General features: G+C 43.2%; 1 protein-coding gene across 5 annotated transcripts in view; it reads right to left on the bottom strand.

Moving 5' to 3' along the window:
- neto1l (neuropilin (NRP) and tolloid (TLL)-like 1, like) overlaps positions 1-20406 on the bottom strand; it is a 63279-nt gene that overhangs the window by 10588 nt on the left and 32285 nt on the right. For all 5 annotated transcript variants that reach the window (XM_029843028.1, XM_029843033.1, XM_029843031.1 and 2 more), the window contains exons 5-8: positions 12032-12073; positions 11694-11821; positions 3138-3220; positions 2404-2549 (exon numbers count right to left, since the gene is read on the bottom strand). In XM_029843028.1, coding sequence (XP_029698888.1) covers positions 2404-2549; positions 3138-3220; positions 11694-11821; positions 12032-12073 — 399 coding nt within the window. The remainder of the gene's footprint in view (positions 1-2403; positions 2550-3137; positions 3221-11693; positions 11822-12031; positions 12074-20406) is intronic.

Raw genomic sequence — 20406 nt, 5'->3', positions numbered from 1 at the left:
TAATGAAAGTGCCCTTTTACCCACACGGACACACCGCTGGAAGCATAAATTAAGTCCTAAATGAGTGGCTGATGAAAACAGTCTCTGCGAAGGGCCGAGGCCTCTGCAGTGATGTGCAAGACTTGGAAACATGGCTGGAATTGAAATTCTCAAATCAAATGCTCATTTTGGAAGTGTATGTTTTATGCTTCTGCTGTGTTTTTGGGCTACAAACATTGTAGGTTATAACGATCATGTCTAAACTTTCAAAGGAGTAGTTTCGTAACTGGAATATGGCAATGTATCCAGAGTTTTTCTGTTTTTTCTCACATCAACAGTAGAAACTCTTTATACAAATGCTTGTAAAGTCTTAGTAAATACTTTAATCTGATCTTAGATGCAGCAGTTATCTATAGGCTTGCACACGTTAGCGTGCAGTGTTGTTGTCAGATGTCTTTGTGCATATAGTGAAGAAACAGGAAGAAATGTGCGTGTTTGGCTGTATGTGTTTGTGTGGTGTGCAGATTTCCATCTGCAACCCCAGAGAGGAGGATATGTTGATGATGCGTAACACTGATGACAGCTGAGACACTACACAAGCAAATTTATCACATTAGACCCTTCGCCCAATACTCAACAAATTTCTTAAATGTCTGTGTGTGTGTGTGTGTGTGTGTGTATGTGTGTGTGTGTGCGGTGCTAAGAAAGATAAAGGTTAATGTTCACATTTGGGAGCGCTGTTTTCAGTCTTGAAGCATCTCACCGGGAGATGCCATCTGTTAACGGCGCTCTGCAGCAAACAGCAGCTGCAAGTAAACATATAGTGATAGAGTGTGCCGTAGCAACAGAGCACTTACTGTGAACAATCCCTGTAGTGCACGTACCCCTGCTTGTGATACAGTGGTCACAATATGGGTTGATGGTTTGTAGTTTCTATTTCTGTGTTATGTTCATTTTTTTTGTCTCATCAGATACAAATTAAACATGTCAGCCAATAAACTACGCCGTTGGGTTAACACACAGGCTAATATTCAAATATAACCTGTTTGCTCAGCTGCCGGCCAGTACATCCGAGCGGACATTTGATGTCAATCTCAGTCAACAAAATCAGATCTGTGTTAATTACCTCATTTCTTTTGGTCTTAATTGCTGTTCAGAATCTCAGGACTCAGCGACCGTTGTTCTGTCGCAGCAGAGATGCTTTCTATTTTTACTGATGGGGAGTCGTGTGCAAGTCATGGCCACCATGATTCTAATAAGCAGGTACTGCCTGGATGTCGCCACATTGTGCAGTTTAAATGACAGATTTGACCTAAAATCCACAAGGAGCAGCAGAATGTTGGATTTGGGACTGAAAGTGCAGAAACATGAAGTTCAAGACAACTCGGACTCAGCTTTCATTGATTTATGACACGGACTTGCACTCAGGTAATAATAACTTTACTCAGACTGACTATTGAAGTTTTGAGGCTGATCTGGGCTCAGAATTGAGTCAAGTGCTTGTAAAGCTTTTATTTATTTAGAAAAATCATTTTTAAAATAATCACATCATCACTACTCTTGGTATTGCTGCTGTTCTTCTATTTAAATGAAAAATATCTACCATATGACCATGAAACCATACACAGCCGCTGACTCTATTTCCCTTCACAGTGCTGCTGAACTCCAAAGGATGAGGTCTGGCTCTGGGATCGCCACTGTGACTTATAGGCAGAGGCGTTGCCCCGGCAACAGCCGGTCTCGGCTCTGGTGGTGAAAATGGGTCACAAAAGGGGCACCGATTTCAGAATACAGAACCGCTCTGTGAGAGGGGAGGACTGATCGTCCCCCAGGGTTTGAGGACCCCTCACAGGAGCATTGCAGGTCAATCAGACATGCAGCTCGGTTTTATTTGACACCACTTTACCTCAGAAGATCTTGTTTCGAACCATGGCCCTGTGGGATTATTAGACCCTTCTGCAGAAGATTTTTGTCATAACAATAAAGCACAAATAATACAATCAGTGAGACACTGGGGAGTGAGAAAAGGGAGGGCAGGATGTCAGTACTTGTACCACAGCTCGCCCTCACTCCTCCGTCCGCCTATAGTATCTATTAGAAAGAAGGACACCATCAGCAGAGCGCGATGAGCCAATATCCACCAAAATGGCTTCATGCACGTTCAGCCACAGGCAATATCACCTGTAATGGAAGTCATTGTCATCTCATGCTTCCTGCTGCTTAAATGGTCGTTAAACCAAATAGGGCCCAGTCATGAACGCAGTCACGTGCTTCCATCTTCCTTTAACAGCAGCAGCTAAAGAGCACTCCTATCTCCCTACTGTTGTGATTACTAAAGCCGATCGGTTCATCTCAGCACGTGGGAGCCATCACTCCCCCATACAGCACCTCTCTGGGTGTCTGGGTGTGGACATCGACTCTTACGCTCTTGGTAGGTGGTGAAAAGGATGCGGAAGCGGCTCCTCCGGCTGGCCTCGTCTGCCCACATGCGGATGACGCCCAACGTGGAGACCAGCATGATGTCGTTGGCCACCGTGGAGCAAAACTTGCTCTTTAAGTCCTCCACTGAGCTGCAAAAAGACGAGATTTAAAACATAAAATGGCCAGGTATGAAGCTGTGCGGTTATTATTATTTATCACATTGTTATTCTCTGGATATAAGGATGTAATCAATTAGGCCGCCCAGGAGCTCGTGTTCCTCCCAAAGCCTCACTTAGTAAGTGATTTTATCAGGCTTATTTTAAACAATATCAAATATTGTTTTGCAATACAGAGATAAGAACACTTTTCCTGGATTAACTGTTTTCTCATATCAGTTTTTGCAAAGTGAAAGAAACTTTATCTGAGCATCAACAGCGGAGGCAGAGTGACAGTTTTACATGCATGAAAGAGTGACACTGCTGCAAATCCTGCAGAAAAAATACACCAATACACAGTTTTTTCTAGGATGTCACTACTTTTTTCAACATTCTTTTTCAACTTATAATGTGTTATAGTTTGTCAGACATCACAGGGCTGTTAATCCTGTAGTTTCTACACTACATGCTATTGTAGTGATCAGCCATCAGCCGTCCTCAGCCAATGCCCGCTCTCATATCTGCAAGATAAAATATGAACAAATGATAGCAGTCCCCCCTGTAAAATTGCCAGAGCCCCACCTGCCACCGTCGTACACCGCCACAAAGTTGCGCTTGCATTCGTTGGAATTAGCCATCTCGTAGTCCAGGAAACGCAGGTAGATCTGTGGCAGAGGTAGAGATGGACTGAGGAGGTAGAGAAATACGGCACAGAGCAGAGGTGAACAGCGACATGTGACAGCCGATATTATGACCCGCGTGTCTCGCTGATGACCCCACCACTACCCAATGTAGCAGTTCGCTAATGAAATCAGACCGTCAGGCTGCCGTCATTAACACAAGTTGAGATAAGGCTCACAGACAGCTGAAGATCAACTTTATGCTCATCTTACAGAGACTGAGATGAGAAGTATTTGTGCCATCTCACACACACGAATGCAACTTACCTGGAACAAAAATCTACATTCAAATCAAATCAATCTTTATTTATATAGCGTCTTATACAATCAAAATTGTTTCAAGGCCCTTTCCAGAATCCCAGGGCCTAACCCCCAACAAGCAACAGTGGTAAGTAAAAACTCCCCTTTAACAGGAAGAAACCTTGAGCAGGACCAGGCTCATGTAGGGGGACCCTCCTGCTGATGGCTGGCTGGGTAGAGAGAGAGGAGAGGGGGGAGGAAAGGTAGAGGATAGAATGGAGGGGAGAGGAGAGGAGAGGAGAGGAGAGGAGAGGAGAGGATGGGCACAGAGCACAGAAACACATACAAAAATACACTATTTATGCAAGCCGCCGGCCAAGTGGGTCAGCGGGGCCGGAGGTCATCACACAGCTCAGAAGGCAGCGATACCTGTAAATGAATACAGAAGGGGGGGGGGCAGAAAAACTACACAAGAATCAGCATAACTAGTCTACTTGATGATGATGATGAGGAGGAGGAGGAGGAGGAGGAGGAGGAGGAGGAGGAGGAGGAGGAGGAGGAAGAGAGGAGAGGAGCCCGGCAGCCTTGGCCTATAACAGCATAGCTAAGATGTGACCTAATGATTAGACGACCCCCTAAGTATGATAATTTGTCTATTTATGATAGTAACTGGAACTACAGAATTAGTAACAATAAGCTTTTTCAAAGAGGTAGGTTTTTAAGTCTGATCTTAAAAGTAGCGATGGAGTCAGCCTCCCGTACCTGGACAGGGAGCTGGTTCCATAGCAGGGGGACCTGGTAGCTAAATGCTCGGCCCCCCATTCTACTCCTAGAGACTCTGGGAACCACAAGTAGACCAGCATTCTGAGAGTGGAGCGGTCTATTGGGCTGGTAAGGTGTCACTAGCTCCTCCAGGTAGGATGGAGCTAGGCCTCTGAGGACCATGTAGGTCAAAAGAAGGGTTTTAAAAATTATTCTAAATTTAATGGGCAGCCAATGAAGAGACGCTAGTACAGGAGTTATGTGATCTCTTTCGCCAATACCTGTCAGAAATCTGGCTGCAGCATTTTGGATCAGCTGGAGGCTTCTTAAAGAGTTGTTTGGACACCCTGATAATAAAGAATTACAATAGTCCAGCCTGGAAGTAACAAATGCATGGACTAACCTTTCAGCATCATGCCGCGTCAGTAGTTTCATGATCTTTGCAATGTTTCTCAGGTGAAAAAGGGCACTTCTAGAGACTAATTTAATGTGTGAGTTGAAGGAGAGATTTTGATCAAAAGTTACTCCAAGATTCCTCACAGAGAGACTAGATGCTAATGAGATACCATCTAGAGTGATCATGTGATCTAATATATCCCTGAGAGGTTCAGGACCAAACACCATGACCTCAGTTTTTCCTGAGTTAAGAAGGAGGAAATTTGAAGACATCCAGGACTTTATGTCTTAAAGACAGGTCTGAAGCTTCACTAACTTCTCTGTCTCCTCTGGTTTCATGGATAAATAAAGCTTAGTGTCATCAGCATAACAATGAAAATTTATCCCATGCTGCCGAATAATGTTCCCTATGGGAAGCATGTACAAGGTGAAAAGGATTGGTCCAAGTACAGAACCTTGTGGAACTCCATGGCTAACCCTACTGTATGAGGAGGGAACGCCATGGACATGAGCAAACTGGTATCTATCAGATAAATATGATCTATGATCTATCTGAAGCTATAAGAAGATCATTAGTAACTTTAAGAAGTGCTGTTTCTGTACTGTGATGAGCTCTAAGCCTGACTGAAACATCTCAAACAGGCTGTTTCTCTGCAGGTGCTCCAGTAACTGAGTCACCACCACCTCAAGAATTTTAGAGATAAAAGGAAAGTTGGATATCGGCCTGTAATTTGCTAAGACATCAAGATCCAGTGATGGTTTTTTAAGCAACGGCTTAATCACTGCTACCTTCTAGGACCGGGGTACATAACCTGTTACTAAAGAACAATTGATCTTGTCCAGGATAGAGCTGCCTATCGGTGGTAAAACATCCTTCAACAGGTGTGTTGGGATGGGATCTAAAAGACACGTGGTGGTCTTGGATTTCTGAATTAGCGATGACGCCTCAGAAAAATATATAGGGCTGAAGGAGTTTAAGGGCTTGTTGGAGAACCTGTATGTTCCCACAGTCAGCACATCTGGTGATGGTCCAGTTGTTGGGATGGCCTGGTTAGCTTTTTCTCTGATAGCTAGACCTTTATCAGTGAAGAAGCTCATGAAGTCTTCACCACTGAGGGAAGAAGGGATACATGGACAAGACACGTGGTGGTCTTGGATTTCTGAAGCGAATCAAGCGTGATTCTCAGTGAGGTTGCTGCACCTTCAGCAATGGAGTCAACCTCAGCAGGGCTAAGATTATAATGATTGATTCCTGGGGAAACACACAGTGGTCCTGGGATCAACGCAGGGATTGCTTCCTTAAACCTAGCTACAGCATTATCTGAAAGACATCTGCTATAGTAAGACTGTGCTCTGAGGATATAAGAATCCTTAATCATAAATGTAAAAGTGATCAAAGAATGATCTGACAGGAGTGGGTTCTGAGGAAACACTAACACATGTTCTACCTCAACACCATAAGTCAGAACTGGATCTAAGGTGTGGTTGAAGCTATGAGTTGGTTGGTTTATCTGCTGGAGGAAACCAACTGACTCAAGTAATGAAATGAAACCATTTCTAAAGCTGTCATTTACAACATCTACATGGATATTAAAGTCTCCAATGATAATGACTTTGTCCATTCTAAGGACCAAGTCAGATAAGAAATTAGAGAACTCAGAAAGGAACTCTGAATGTGGCCCAGCAGGGGGGGGCGATATACAACTACAAACAAAAGTGGCTTTTCTGTCTTCCAGCTCAGATGGGTGATGCCAAGAGTCAGGCTTTCAAATGAACTGGAGCCATGTTTTGGTCTAGGATTAATTAATAACTTGGAGTGATAGATTGCTGCCACTCCCCCTCCTTGACCAGTAACACGAGGAATGTGATAATTAAGATGGGTAGGAGGAGTAGATTCATTTAAGCTAACATACTCCTCCTGAAGCCAGGTCTCAGTAAGACAAGACAAGACATTCTACAAGCAAAGTGAGGATATTTTTTGGGAAGTGAGGTCCCTCACATCTTCAAAGGGCTCAGATTGGGCTTGGACTTTGAACGTCAAACTGGGTTCATATTAGTTGTTGGGCATTCATAGACAGAAATGTGAGGATGAGTGAGTGTGTGTGAGGGGCTGCATGCAGTCACAGTCCTTTACTGAGAAAGAAATCCACATTTCTACTACATTTTGACCAATCTTCACCACAACAGCCCCTCCCATGGTGAAACCATCACTTCCATTCATTGGGCAGAAGATCAGCTGAGGTTCTGGCTAGCCAGACACACAATTTCAGCTAATGAGTGGACCCCTTTGCACTCTGATGAGGGGTGGAAGTGTAGAGTGCCCACAGAGGGAGAGGTGCAGATGGAGGGGGATAATAGACCCGGTGGTGTCAGATGAGCGACATGACAGCTGAAATGAGGGAGGGAAGTAGGTCGGGCCCAAATGTGTCCACATTGGTGCCCATAATCAATTAACACGGCACATTAAATACTAATAACGTTGTCTTGGATGCAAAGGAAATGGATAAAAACTGCTCCTGTTGCCGTCTGCGTTTCAGGGGGAGGACAGGTCGATGCAGACAGCCCAGTTCTCCTCAAATGAAACGTCACACAGCATATTGATCCCGGCCAGGGGTGCTGCACCATCACAACAACTTCTCAGCAGAACGTCCTCTCAATATTGTCTTCAAATAATATCCAGATAAGAAGTACAACATTTTGACTTGTGTGTTCTGCACATACGTGACGGTTCAAATGATTGACTTGTGTTGTTATGTTATTGTTATCTTGTTGCTGAAGCTTTGTCCTTTAACAGACTATAGATGCTCCACAAATGTAATCAAATGTGATGTTACTGTTGCGTTAAAAAGCCACACAGCAGCAGCGGCGGAAGCAGCAGCAGCGGTCGTGGCAGTGGTGGCGGCAGCAGCATCATTGTGACAGCGGTAAAAGTAGCAGCAGCAGCAGTAGCAGCAGCAGCAGTGTAAGCTGCAGTGGCACCAGTGGCAGCAGCATCAGTGGTGGCAGCGGTAACAGCAGCAGTGGCAGTAGCAGTGGCAGCAGCAGCAGTGGAAGCAGCAGTGGTACCAGTGGCAGCAGTGGTGGCAGCAGCAGCAGTGGCAGCAGCAGTGGCCTCTTTTACTGGATGGTTTAATAACATTGTTGTGATGGTGTAGTAAAGTAAATACAATTTTAAAAGAAAAAAGACCAGACTAATACCACCACGAGACTATTGCTCTAGAGGACTTGCAACCTCATGATAATGACAACAACTTAATCGGTTAAAGGGTTGCATTTGTTTCCATTTGTACCTTGCTGAGGTTTAATGTTCTTCAGACTGAAGATGAAAATATATTATTGTAAAGAAGAAACTCGACACATGCACATGACAAAGACTGTCTCACTCTCTACAGATTCTGTGGACGATCTCTAATAACTGCCGCTGATGAAGAAAAATATGAGCGTCAATGACATCGAATCCAAATGAGCGCCACAGATCAGTTCCGATTGGACATTTGGCGGAGGAGAGATCGGTTCCAGCAGAAAATAGGCTGCCTCTTCATTGATTCTGCGGAGCCCAGTGAGGAAGAATCCATCTCTCTCATTGCATTTGTGGTGTTCATTACATTCCTTTTTTTCCTTCAATTTTTTGCTTCAGAAGGTGTAAACGTGGTGAAGGCTATCACTAACAGTCATTTAACAGAACAGCCAACAGCTGGTTTGTGGACTTTAGAATAAGTTTGATCACTTCTGGCCACAAAACATGATCATTTCTTACTTTTGTGTGTTCAATATTTTCCACCACATTAATCTATTTTCAAGAAAGCATTATTAACATTCAGCTAACCCATCTCTCCCCATTTTGCCCCCTTCCTCGCTCTCCTCCCACCCGTCAGGGCTACACTGGTGTAGTCTAATTTGAACCTTCGATACAGAATGCCATCTCCACCATCCCAGGCTGGGTGCTATGCAGTACTCCACTGACGTGATGTGCTGGTGTCTCCCTACGCTCCCATGTGGGCATGCATGTCTGGTTTTTTGGGGGTTTGAAAATGTTCAGTACGCTATATATTTTGTGCAGAGCTGAGTTTGAGCAGCAGTTATGAAGGGGACAGCTCCAGGATTGTGTGCGCAGAGAGATACTGTTGATAAATTGCCTGTGTGTGTGGGTGCATGTACGTGTGTGTGTGTGAAAGATACATTTCTGCTAAAATACTTGTCCATCAGTGCCAATGACTGTCAGCCTTTGGCTCTGGACTTGCCTGGTGAGACGCGCCTGTAGGGTAAAATGTGACATGGAGATACACCAAGTAACATCCATCACGCTGCCTGGATCGCTCGCCCCGTCTCCCTTTTATTCGCACGCGTGCGGAATAAAAGGAGAAATGACTTATGTTCCTCATTGGTGCCGTTGCGACAATCTTCCAGATCGCTCACGTAACTGCACTTAGAAGAATTGATGAATCAATGGTGCTTTTGTGAATTAGCTTTAGTAGCTGGCTGCCGCTCCATCGCAGCTTTTTAGGGTGGTTTAGCATGAATGTCTATGGTGAAAAGAACGGCTCTGGGTCTGTGGGGGTATTCTATACTGTACTTCCTGTGGCCTTCGAGCTGAAGGTAGCTCCAGCTGAAGGACTTTTGGGTAACAAGGGTATTAAAAAGATATATACAACCCCTTAGAGTATGTCAGATAAGAGGCAGGCAGCCGCTGCAGCCATGAATCATGGTGACACCGGCATTATCATCCGGTCACATCGAACAAAACCCTTTTTTTCATTTGGTCAGCATTTGAACACATCTGATTTACACAAGAATTTAGCATTTAATCCAGTAAGTAAGCGACTTGTAGTTCCAATGCTAGTTAAGGCTAATTGTTACCTCCACGTTTGATGCTAATGGTGGGCGCGCTCCCATGACCCACATCAATTATGGTATTGGTCTGTTCGTTGTCCCACCCATTCAAATAACAGTGGGCCAGATTCACGAAGCGTTCTTACGAACAAATTTGTTCTTAAGTCCCACTTACGAACAGTTGACGAAGATTGTGGCATTCACCAATTTCTTCTTATCCTGGATTTATTCGTAGGTAAGAACAAATCCTACGAACACTCAGGTGTACTCTTGCGCACATTTCAGTGCCGACATGTTGGCATGGTTGTGTTTTCTTCTCTTGTGCAGTTCAATAAAATTCAATATTACAATGATAATTCTGTCATATTTATTTATTTATTTGTTTATTTCCTATTTTTGGTGATTTACGGAGATTTTTAAAATTACGTAAATGTGCCAATGACTTAACATTAATCAACCAAATTGGAAACCATGCCAAAACTGTCTTTTTATTTGATTTTATCTTGATTTATTTTATTAGGGGATCGAGGATATGCCCTGGCTCCCTGGTTGTTGACACCACTGACAAACCCTCAGACTCCACAGGAGTTTTATTCAATCAGATGCATGCGCGCAGTCGCTCCACCATTGAACGCACCATCGGCATGTTAAAGGGGCGCTGGATGTGTTTGGACACAGAGCCACAACCCCGTGAGGATGTGCGTCCTGACGCAATGATGGGGCCAGACTGCAGGCACGCGGTTCACGTTCGAGCGCGATTAATTGCCCGTTTGTGAATAAAATGCATTATTGTCACAATCCGAGCACAGCTTTTACACGCTTTTACACGTTGGCTATAGTCATCAGGGTTGAGGCAATTTTATCAAGCGTGTTAGCCATCCTTTCTTGATTGTTCAACACGGCATCAGAAATCAGGCGTGGAGAGGCAAGCTTTGGGCATTTCGCTTTGGGCATTTGGCTGCTTTTTGCTCTGTCTACAGGGTCCTGCTGCAGTTCCTTTTATGGGCATTAGTGGGCGGTGACTTATGCTAATCGTATGTTAATTAGACTCACCTGGCACGCGCTTTCAACTTACGAACAGATGGCATTCATCAATCTAAGAACACAGCCGCGAACAATTCTGGGGCTTACGAACACGTTGATGAATCCGACGTAGGGTTTTCTTAAAAAACTTCTTAAGGACAACTTAAGAAAGAATCTAAGAAGATTCGTAAGAACATATTGGTGAATCTGGCCCATTGTTATGGGTAGTTGTTGGCGCTCTTTCTTTTTCTGAACAAGAAGATTTTTATAAACGGATATGCCACCTTCGATTATATTTGAGAACTGCAATGAACGACTCGCAAAAAAAATCCGTGAAGCAGCGAAGCCGTGAAAGATGAAACGCGATATAGCGAGGGATCACTGTAATACATTACAAGCTCCATAAATCACTTATTGGTAACCATAAATGTCAAAGTAAAAAGGTAGACTCAACTGCTGTAGTGACATGTTGCAGAGGCCCAAACTTTTTTTTTTTATATGTAACACATGTGTGTGCTACATATGACTTAGCCTTAAGAAGTGATGCGGGGAATCATGTGATTTGAAGTGGTGAATTCCTTAAGAGATGTTTTAATCCCATAGCGTTAATTTAGAATAATAACATAGATTGTGTGTTCTGTGTCAGTAGGGGGCCGCCCACGTGATCATACTCAGGGTGACCACTGGCAGAGAAAACAAATACAGGCTGCAGCAGGCCTTAGGGTCAAACTGGTGATGCCATTTCATCAGTAGTAATGCTTCCGCTCACTCTGTCCCACTCCCCCTCCACTCTCTATCTACTCCCATCCCCAATTCTTGTTGGCGGCAGGCTGCTGATTAAAAAAGGGCTCTGATGCCAAATAACCCTTTCTGCCTATCTGTCTGATCGCAACAGGGGAAGAGGTCCCCTAGCAGCTGCAAACAGTCACATGGGGACACTGCTGGAGGTTGCAGACGGACCCACATGCAATATTAAAGCACCCTGATGCAAGCCTGTTGCGTGTGAGCGCTGTAAGAAATCAGCTAATTAGACAGAAAAAGTGACTCAGCCGAGTTTGGAAGATGAGAAGTTCAGAATTCCATAAAATGCAGGAATTTTCCTTATTCTCGCTGGTTTGTTTTCAGACGGCAGCACAGTTTTAGTTTCACTTTATGAGACATCTAAAAATGGTTGCGGGATAGCTGTATGGTGTTTTATGTCACTAACCTTGGAGCGTGGCGGAGCTCGGATGTACCATTTACAATCGACAGCCTCAGTAGCCCCCGCCTTCCCGTCTTTGGTGATTTGATGGGACTCTACGATACCTTCAGGTCCAACCATGTCATACTGACAGGCTGAAAGGCACGTGCATGCAACAACATACAAACATGTAGCGTCTTGTTTTGAAAAAGCACCACCTAGTATCGAGGATCAACCAGCATTATTAGCATAAAAGGGGCTTTATCTGATACAGGAGGTGGATTAACAGAGCACGTGAAAGAGAAACAAATGTTAGAGGGTGAAATAGGTGGAGAAAGAGCCATAGATCAAGAGAGTGTACCTACAGGGCAGAGGTGGAGGCACTCCCAAGTCTGCAAAGTCTGGATCTGAAATAGAGCGGAGAAGAGAGGAGGGATCATTTATAATTCATTTAGGATTACAGCAGCAGGCAGAAACACCCAGGTGTGATAGAAGAGGATGTTTCTCGAAACTGTTCAATAAAAACAATTCATTATTAAAAAATTGCCTCCCTGTCAAATGCGTAATTTCAAATATGATTACAGTAATAATTTCAGTCAAAGCCTTTAGTACTGAATAGCAACCGGGAGCAATGCAAAATATGCTGCTGGCATGTCTGTCGTTGACATCTGGACAGGATCAATGTGGGAAGATCTGCAGCCGCTTTGCTGCAGGGGGTTCAAGCGAGCACGTCCACACACTATTTCTCCAAACCCAAACCAACATAGCAATGATCGATGCTAAAGTCATGTGACTTTTGTTACTTTCATTCAGACAGGGAGAAAACATGGAGGAAGTATCTCTAGCCTTGTTCCTATGGAGATTACTTGACATCTGTATAATATTCTTCACAAAGTGAGGCTTAAACTGCAGCAAAACGGTACCTTGATGTCGATGTGACTCTAATCATGCATCATCCTCGATTCTGTTACTGCAAAATGTGAAACGTCTAGGGTTTTTCTTAGCTTTAAGACAATAAGCAACAAAAGCAAGACATCCTGTTAAAATTGATATTTACTGTTCACATCTGTGTGAGTGTCGGATATCTAAGCCACAGCGTAAGAGTAATGACATTAAAGGTCAAAAACAAGAATAAAATATTTATAATTTGGACTGTGAAGAAAAACAAAACCCAGCAGCTTAACAGCAAGTTTTCAGAACTGCTTAGAAGACGGTTGGATATAATCCTCAGCCAAAGTTCCACAGGGTGAGAACTCTTTAACAAAGCCAAGCTGAAACCGTACAAGTGTTAGCTAAATACAACAAAAGAGCTTTAACCAGATTTATTCTGTGTGACGTTACAGTAAATTACATCAAGTGTAGCAGCCTGGCTGAGGTATGTTAGCTTAACATTTTCCCCTCACCAACGGTTTGATCCTGTTTGCACTTCTTAGAGGACATTGAATTGGAATATGCAGGATCTGCCACAGGATCTGCCACAGGATCGTTTTCATGTCTGTGTCGGACCTGAAGTTCCTGTAATCTACCATAAGAGCTCAAGATTCCAGCGCTTGAAGTGTAAAATAAGCAGACGGAAAGAGTGGGAGCCTCTCCACCCAGTTTGCACAGCATTTGAAGGAAATCAAAAAACACTAAAGATAATGGGCCCGATTCACCAATATGTTCTTACGAATCTTCTTAGATTCTTTCTTAAGTTGTCCTTAAGAAGTTTTTTAAGAAAACCCTACGTCGGATTCATCAACGCGTTCGTAAGCCCCAGAATTGTTCGCAGCTGTGTTCTTAGATTGATGAATGCCATCTGTTCGTAAGTTGAAAGCGCGTGCCAGGTGAGTCTAATTAACATACGATTAGCATAAGTCACCGCCCACTAATGCCCATAAAAGGAACTGCAGCAGGACCCTGTAGACAGAGCAAAAAGCAGCCAAATGCCAAAAGCGAAATGCCCAAAGCTTGCCTCTCCACGCCTGATTTCTGACGCCGTGTTGAACAATCAAGAAAGGATGGCTAACACGCTTGATAAAATTGCCTCAACCCTGATGACTATAGCCAACGTGTAAAAGCGTGTAAAAGCTGTGCTCGGATTGTGACAATAATGCATTTTATTCACAAACAGGCAATTAATCGCGCTCGAACGTGAACCGCGTGCCTGCAGTCTGGCCCCATCATTGCGTCAGGACGCACATCCTCACGGGGTTGTGGCTCTGTGTCCAAACACATCCAGCGCCTCTTTAACATGCCGATGGTGCGTTCAATGGTGGAGCGACTGCGCGCAAGCATCTGATTGAATACAATTTCCTGTGGAGTCTGAGGGTTGGTCAGTGGTGTCAACAACTAGGGAGCTAGGGCATACCCTCGATCCTCTAATAAAATAAATCAAGATAAAATCAAATAAAAAGACAGTTTTGGCATGGTTTCCAATTTGGTTGATTAATGTTAAGTCATTGGCACATTTACGTAATTTTAAAATTCTCCGTAAATCACCAAAAAATAGGAAATAAACAAATAAATAAATAAATATGACAGAATTATCATTGTAATATTGAATTTTATTGAACTGCACAAGAGAAGAAAACCCAACCATGCCAACATGTCGGCACTGAAATGTGCGCAAGAGTACTCCTGAGTGTTCGTAGGATTTGTTCTTACCTACGCATAAATCCAGGATAAGAAGAAATTGGTGAATGCCACAATCTTCAAAAAATGTTCGTAAGTGGGACTTAAGAACAAATTTGTTCGTAAGAACGTTTCGTGAATCTGGCCCAATGCTCCTGGGCTAATTCGTGGATGTAGGTTTTCACAATAATGGCTCAACTTGTCGCCTTGTCAACCTGCAGTGAAATTCTGCATCGAGGTCGAGATTATATGAATTCCTGCTGATTCCATCGTTTGGGTTTCTCAGACACGTGGTTTTCTGTATTCAGAAAAAGCTCTTGGATGGGGGAAACATGCAGGAAAGGACTTCCCATTAATACTGACTCCAGAGGTGCAGATGTGGCGGCCACTCAGAGCACAAAATTAGGCCTGATTGCTCAGCGGGAACTCCTCGCTTAAAAGTCCCCGAATTTACCAGAACACAAAGCCTAATTCTTCTGTCCAGATTTGAGTCAGTCTCCTAGGCTGCTGGACCTGAGTGATGGGTCCTATAAACTTGTGAAAGAAAGTTTGCAAGATTGCAAGAAGTTTGCAAGATTGCAGTTTAAAAGTGGCCATGAGATGCTAAACTGCACTTTTAAAGTCCATTCTGTCGTGAAAAGCAGTTTGAAAAGTCAGGCTTATTACCTCTGGGTTGCTAACATGCTAGCTTGCTACGGACTGTTATGGCTGGTGACATTAATTCAGGCAACATCATAGCAAAGGTAGTTACCATTCCAGCCAGAGTTTTTCTGATTCCATATCCCTTAGCCTGGGACTGGGTCTATTTCAGCTGCCTTGGGGCAAGGGTGGGGAGTAGCCCCTGGACAAGTCCCCAGCTCATCTCAGGATGGACATACAGAAACAACCATTCACACCCAGAGCAACTGGAGAAAACCCACAAAGATACAGGGATAACATGCTAACTGTACGCCCCCAGGGACATTTGAACCGGCAGATAAGAGAATCATTCCTGCTTTCACCCAAGAGACCGGGACCCGTATTTATCAAGTGTCTTAGAGGGCCATTTTCCACAGAAATGACCCATCACTGAAGGGAACCCCTTATCTTAGAAATATCTCAGTAAATACCGGTACTCAAATGAATAATGAGAGAATATATTGAGACAATAATCTACAAAATAATAGGAAACATTTTCATTGGCAAAGATAAATGTTTCCTTATCTTTCCAATTCATTACTTTTAGGCAATTAACTTGAAATTGTTGTGTGGTTAATTGAGTCCCCCAAGTTGAAACCAACACGGGATCAAAAACAAAACCCAACTGGAGCGAAGACAAGATACTTTTATTAGTGGAGTTAATTGAGGAATGGAAGCTCATCATTAAAGGCAAGTTCAGCGAAATGCTTATGAGCCGTGATTAAAAACAACCTGCTTGGGAAGACGTTGCCAAGCCACTAAAAGCTTCTCAGGTTTTCTTTACCAGCCGACTGAGAGAAGAAATGGCACAACATTCTGTAGAAATGCTGAAATGAGGTTGGGCTCTCTGGCCTCAACGCCATCCTCTCTTGGCAACTCCGGATTGCTTAGGACACCTCTGGAGGTCTCTCTGACATCTGGGGGAGTCTTGGGACTTGAGAGGGTTGTTCCTTTATTCCTTATTTTGTGAGTAGGACTAAATCTCACAAGTTCTCAGCACTTCTGATTTAAATGGCCATCTGAGGGCCCACAAATGTGGTCATATCCAGGACTGAATGGACAAAGGTGCTGACTGACATTGTTGGAAACTTACGGGTCTACAGCACACAGGCAGCATGAAGCATTTCTGATGGTTGTCCAACTGTTGACCATCCAACTGCGTCTGAGGGGACATCCAGGGGTCTGCCTAATCAGGCACTGGCCACGCAAGCAGTTAGGAAGAAGGGATGGAAGGACACACAAAGCGAGGGACACTCAATGAAATGGCCACCTTCAGGTCATCTATGCAGGCTATGTCAAAGATTTATTCTGAGGCTTTGGCGTCGCCATGATTACAAGACCAAGCAATCTCAGAGGAGACACACACACACACACACACACACACACACACACACACGCACATACTCACACACACACCTCATAAAGGCTATTCTTAACACAACAAAAAGGGTCCCGCCATGCTCTCAATAAATGTTGTCCCTGTGACCTTTGAACTTTTTAGACTCCAGCCTCTGAATTTCAATCAGGTTGTTTCTGTCAGTGCAGTCATCAATCACCTCCTCTCCTCCGCTGCCCCGCCTGATGAATTCATTCAATCAATTACACCAATTGATAAAATGATGAATGAACTTTACCGAGTGTGTATATTCTCTAGGCGGTGGGGCTCTTTACGCTTATCATTTATGCTCTGGATGCATTCGATCAGTCATATCTGATAACAGAAACGCTCCGCTGCATGTTGCACTAAATTGTACAGTAATACCAAAGTGAGTGTTTCAAGCGTGCGCCACCTTTAAGTGCAGCTCCTACTCACTCTCTTTATGGCTCCAACAGAAGGAATTCACAGCACTTCCACTCATTAGCACATTTTCATGGAGCTCAGTCTGAGCAGAACAATGACTTTCCTCATTCTCCTCTCTGTGTTGCCATCTTTGTAGATACTGAGATCATTCAGTTCCCTACCACCCCCTTATTTTCTTTTTATCTTTATCTCACCTGTAAAGTTTTGGAATGCACCAGATTATTCTCAATATGGATCTAAGGATTCTGATAAAGTCTCATCTTGACCAATTTTAGATGCATTTTCACTCTTTTATTAAAAAAACAATTTCTTTGTTGCTGTAGCCTGAAATGCTCACATTTGGTGAACATCAGGAGTTTGTCCTTGAACTTCATTTCTCTCCCTCATTTTAGCAGTTCTCTTCTTTATTAGCATCTGACAAACAAAAGTTCCCTTTTCATTTCATTCCAGATGAACAACAGAAAACCTTTGAGGGCAACGATAAAGAAGTGACTCAGCCTTGTACCTTTGAATTATGCCTGTATCTCACTCCTTCACTGATCTCTAGTGAGGAGGGGTCAAGTGAACTCAATTATATTCCAACACCCAAAAACTAAGCGTACGTACCGCTGATTTGGTGTACTATTTAGAGAATAGGGAGTCCTATTCTGTGCAAGGGTCCAGACTCCAGGAAAAGTTTGGTAAAATTATAACATTAGACCTGCTCCTATGATCTCATAGTGAGTTGTTTCATTGTCTTATTAGCGTTCTTGTTGTCTTTATAATAATGCTACAGCGTCACCACTCAAAGTCTTGAATAAATTTTTCTCTAAAAATATGACTCTCAGACTAAACATATCTGTGCAACATTTGTAGGAAAATGTTTACTCATCTCCTTAGATGCTCGTGCAGAACAAAGACTATCCAAATGGCACCATTTCTAATATTAATTCAACTAAGCAAGCATAGAAAAAACTGTTAACACAGTTCTCATGTAGCTTAGGTTTATATCCTGATTAAGGATTTTTTAAAATAGAAATGGGCTATTTATCCAATAGCGTATCATATTGCTAGCCCAGTCATAATGCAGTCTTTTATTAGTTGTCGCTATCTTGCCAGATTAGCATTACAGTAGCCGCTGAGGCTAATACACTGACTGTAATGTGACATTTGATTGATCTTCATAGTTATCAGGGAGCAGCGAAATTGCAAGAAATAAACCGCACGGCACGCTGCAGGAACCAAGCCCACACCAAAACTCAATTTACCAGTGGCCTCGTTTCCTCTCAGCTGTTCAGGGATGATATTTAAATAAGCATCTGATTAATAATCTCCACTCAAGTGGTTGATCAAGCTAATGAATGCCTGCCATTAATCACATCAGGCCCAGCTGCAGGAAGACACACAGATAAAGGTAGAGGCAGAGAAAGAAAGGGCACTTCTCCAACTGCAATGCTTACTTCTACTGGAATCTAGAGAGATCTTTATGGATACTTGCACTTTGCTGTGGTCAGAGTGTGTGTTTGAAGCATTGAACTGCCAAAACAAATTCACACTTTCAAACCCGAATGCTGCCGGAGCAAACAAAAGGTTATTGTAACCCTCTCTTTTTTTGGCCAAACATTGCTAAAAAAGATTAAGCAAACATGCGCTTGATTCAGCTCGTTGACCCCGCAAATGATGAGCCAACGATACAGGGCAGTTCTAGAGAAAAGAGGTGGGTCTGCTGCAGTCTGATAGGATTCACTGGGCCCTGGGTGCCATGCCCAGTGAGCTGGGACTATGCCGGCACTAGCGATTAGTGTCGACATGTACCGTGATGCCAGGCTATGGGCGATATCATCACGTCAACCATCTGGCCCGGATGGCGTATTCTGGATACGAGCAAAACAAACCTACTGAAACTGACACCACACATTCAAGTTCGGAGCTGTGACGACACAGGCAGGACTAATACCCCACCTCCTCTGTGCATCACAAGCCCTTGACCTCTACAATTGTTCTACCGAGGGTGTCCAGTAGCCAAAAACATCTAATTAAATGCATTTCAGAGGTATAAATTACAAGAACTGTGTGCCCTGGTGTGTGAACTCATGATTCATTGATACAGTATTGATCTCCAAAGGGGAAGCAGCTGTTAAGCGGCTCGCAATGTGGACATTGGACTCCCCCCCCAAGGACATCTCAGCAAGCAAATTTTACAGGCTTCATTTTCAATTTCAATCAAGTCCTTCTTCAATATTTGGATTAATTTGAAAAATAACACATTAAAAATGTAGAGAAGTGCTGCCATCAGCTCTTGAGTCAATATAGTGACTTTATGGAGCATCAACCTGCAAAAAACACCATTAAATCTTCCTGGATAGAGAATATGGTAAATTTACCAACCCCTTTTCTGTTCGGGCATAAATAACCAAATCTTAAGATGCACAACTGGGTGCCTTAATTAATTTGGACTTCGGTGAGTGAACTCTAGTCAACAGCTCAGCTGACTTATAATTAACCTGGTAATTAAACTTCGAATTTATCTCTGATTTATCTCCACATGCACACATCTTGTTTTTCTTGCACTGGATTGCTTGTGCGCTCCACCATGTATGTCTAACTGAATACAACTGTCCATCCGGTCTTTTTCTTCTTTTACTCGTGAAGACATCAGGGAATTTTCTCTGTGGGATGGAGTTTCACTTCATTTCAGTGATGGATTTGAGGAATGTGTTTATGCCTGTGCACATCCAGTGCATGTATCTGTGTTAAAGATGTATTGTGACTTTTTCTATCGCTGCCATTGGTCAAGCTTTTAACTGCAATTCTCCTCCTCTTTTCCTCTCAAAATACCCCTGGGAAACAGTGACAAGGACACAGAGCTGCTCCTGAAATATCCCCGTGTGAGCCATCCTGTTTGTGCTTGGAGTATTACTAGAATACCGCAGTGGTAGCGGGTTTACAGGTACACTGCAGTGCTTTTAAATACTGCTGTTACAGTAAAAGTACACCATCAAAAAACCCTCATCTTATTAATTTGGAATAATTTAATTTAATCATGGTATTAGATGATAATGTGATACCTTTACTGTCTTTGGCCTATTTCTTTCCAGATTAAATTAGAAATGAATGTCTAACATGTTGTTAATCACATTTTAGCAACAGCTAATGAAGTGTAACATGTAAGTTATTTTGTTGCCCTTGAAATTGGCGAGGGGCAGGGTTCGACCCTGGAGAAGTTGCCAGCTCACTGTAGGTTTAACATATATAAATACCTATACACACTCTCATTCTAATGTTAATTTAGAGTTGAAACGCAGAAAACCTCTTGGGAATTCGAACCCCAGGCAAGAGCGCGAACCAATGCACCTCCTCACTAGAGAAGTACGAAAATAAATTAATTTAAGCACAAGGCAGCCTCAAGTGCTGGAAAAGCAGCTTCACTAGCTGCTGTTAGCATCACACAAGCTAACTGACTGTAAATGTGGATCTCGTAAAAGCTCCTCCTGCGTAACTTCTCACAAATATTTCCCCCGAAGATGAAATGTATTCTGTGAATTTCTGCATGTGTGACACCATCATTCCAGACAGTCCAAGCAGTGTCAAGCAGCAGTTAGCATAAGATGAATGAATTGGGAATGAAGTCTAATAGCTGCTCCCTCCTCGTGATTGGGAAAAATGAGA

The sequence above is a fragment of the Takifugu rubripes genome, chromosome 10, assembly GCF_901000725.2.
Source record: "Takifugu rubripes chromosome 10, fTakRub1.2, whole genome shotgun sequence".
NCBI lineage: Eukaryota > Metazoa > Chordata > Actinopteri > Tetraodontiformes > Tetraodontidae > Takifugu > Takifugu rubripes.
The sequence above is the reverse complement of the archived record's forward strand: the minus strand, read 5'-3'. Positions and strand labels throughout refer to the sequence as shown.